At 41.7% G+C, this 2,500-nt stretch overlaps 1 protein-coding gene across 1 annotated transcript in view; it reads left to right on the forward strand.

Moving 5' to 3' along the window:
- Window positions 1-2,500, forward strand: part of LOC130386402 (Na(+)/citrate cotransporter-like) — a 15,259-nt gene that overhangs the window by 8,377 nt on the left and 4,382 nt on the right. Inside the window, exon 8 of the mRNA XM_056595315.1 lies at window positions 1,949-2,052. Within this exon, the coding sequence (XP_056451290.1) occupies window positions 1,949-2,052 (104 nt within the window). The remainder of the gene's footprint in view (window positions 1-1,948; window positions 2,053-2,500) is intronic.

The following is a 2,500-nucleotide window of genomic DNA, read 5'->3' on the forward strand; positions in this document are numbered from 1 at the left end:
TTGTAGTGGTATAAATTAATATTTAAACTACCAAGTGTCACCTAGTAGAATAATTCCCTCTCCCTAAATCAGTGATCAAGGGACATAGTGCGCGTTCAAGCCGCCATCTCAACCGGTTTCTCGTTTGCATAGAGGTTATGAAAACCTGGACGCCACCTACGAGATGATTCAAAGGAACCTTAACACGCTATGTCTTCCAGCTACCATCAATAAACAGTTTAAAAGATCAGAATCTCTGGAGCTCTATGATTTGAATGAGAGAACCGTATAATGAAGTGATGTCAGGTGTAACCCTGCCAAGTTTGGGGAATTGTGCCTATTATCATGGAACCTGTTGAGTGTTCTGCTCTCTGACGACATTTCCACAATTTTTTTAATTTGAAGTTTCCCAACTATCACTTAATCCCATTTAGATTTTTTTATATTGATTATACCATTTCAAGATACCATATACCTCTGCTTTTGTAAACACAACAACCAGCAACATCAACAAGCATAACTATATTTTTTAATGAACAACAGGGGAGGATTCTCTCTTCCTCACTTCTCTCTTGTGTGATTAGCCAATCACACAAGTTGTTCCTACGGAAGCAGACTTGGGCTAAATTATGCAAAGTCATGTCTGAATGCATTTTATTTCTACTCTCTTCTACAAGGAGTGTTCTATTGGCAAGGAAAACACACACACGTACACAAACCTGTAAACACACACAAACACACAGACATGCAAACACACACACATGGATGAGATGAAATCATTAGAGGAGAACATTTTGTTCTTAGTCTATAATCCTGGATTCATGGGGTAATGTAGTTCAAAGTAAAAAGGTCACATTATACGAAAAGTTCGGTTTGCAAATGACCCATTTTCACAATACATGATTTTATATCAAAATTTGCTGAATTGTCGATGTCTGGGCGGTGGTGTGTGGGCTGGCATGTGGGGTTGATGATTAAAGAACCCGGGGACCGGGGAAGAACCAGACCGACCAGCTCGAACAAAAACTGAAACGCGCATCTCCAACCAGACAACTAGCTCTGATCTCCTCCTCCTCCGAGGAGAACAGAGGTAGTTGTATGGTCAGAGGTGCGTGTTTCAGTGTGGCTACAGAGGGAGGGTTGACCAGGGTCCAGGCGCGTACACAGTGGGGTCACCACGGTGGCCCACTGCCCCTTTGCCCCTTTGCTCTTTGCGGCTATAGTTTCCCTAACAAAACGATATGCAATATGTAATATATATTTGTAACATTTTATAATTTCTTTATTGTTGCTATTGTAAATATGGTTGCGGTTGATTGTATAAGCATTATTTGAAATATACCAGATAAAACCAAATCGGTCCTCATTATCAACGGGAATTCTTGCTGTTGGGGGGTTTTCTTAATTTGCTACCTCACACGATGTATTTGTACGGCCCTGCTCGGAGCAGGAGGAGTTGTGCTCCTTTGTTGTTATATGTGGGGTTCCACACGTGCCAGTCTGATTTCCTTTAATGATTAAAGAAGCAGCACACTCCTACAATAATCTCCCAGTGTTTCCTTCAGAGCAAGGACAACAACAACAACAAGTACAACAAGCACACTAACATGTCAGTGATTTCAGTATATGCTACGATTAGAGTTGATCAGCTGCTTGTATAAATAGATACGTTACTTCTCAGATGTATGTTTAGAATACAGCTCTTTGAGGTTTTTTGCGGTGTCCCCAATTTTCTCTCTCTCTAGGTTTCCAATGAATGTCTCCTCCTCTCTCTCTCTAGGTGTTCAATGCATGTCTCTCTGCCTCTCTCTCTCTCTAGGTATTTAATGCATGTCTCTCTGCCTCTCTCTCTCTAGGTGATTAATGAATGTCTCTCTGCCGCTCTCGCTCTCTAGGTGTTCAATGAATGTCTCTCTGCCGCTCTCTCTCTCTAGGTGTTTAATGAATGTCTCTCTGCCTCTCTTTCTAGGTTTGTGACCGATGCGACTGCGGCATTGTTTGTTGCTGTCCTGCTGTTTGTTCTGCCGTCCGAGCCTCCTCACTTCCTGTGCTTCTGGAGCAGGGCTGACCCAGGTACGCACATAGCACACACTCTCTCTCTCACTCTCACGCTCACTCTCACTCTGACTCTCTCTCGCTCTCGCTCTCACTCTGACTCTCTCTCGCATCTGTCCGTCAGTCTCTCTAATTCAGACCAACGCATGCATGTGCCCTTTTTAAGCAAACATAACATGAGTAGACACATGCTGTACATTATATATTGATATTAATATTACAATATTAACGTAGTCAAATATATGTAAGAACTCATATATATTATTTTTCATCAATATATATGTAATTATACAACGGGGGACCTAAATCCAGCGATCTGATTGGTTCCCAACTGTTGTATAATGAGCGTATACATAACTGCTATGACGCCCGATCATTTTGTGAAAGTTTGCATATCACTCCGCGCCTGGAAGTAGAAACAGTTACAAAGTAAAACATATGTTGGATGATGGAGAGGATGTAAATG

Source organism: Gadus chalcogrammus, chromosome 7, assembly GCF_026213295.1.
Source record: "Gadus chalcogrammus isolate NIFS_2021 chromosome 7, NIFS_Gcha_1.0, whole genome shotgun sequence".
Taxonomy (NCBI): domain Eukaryota; kingdom Metazoa; phylum Chordata; class Actinopteri; order Gadiformes; family Gadidae; genus Gadus; species Gadus chalcogrammus.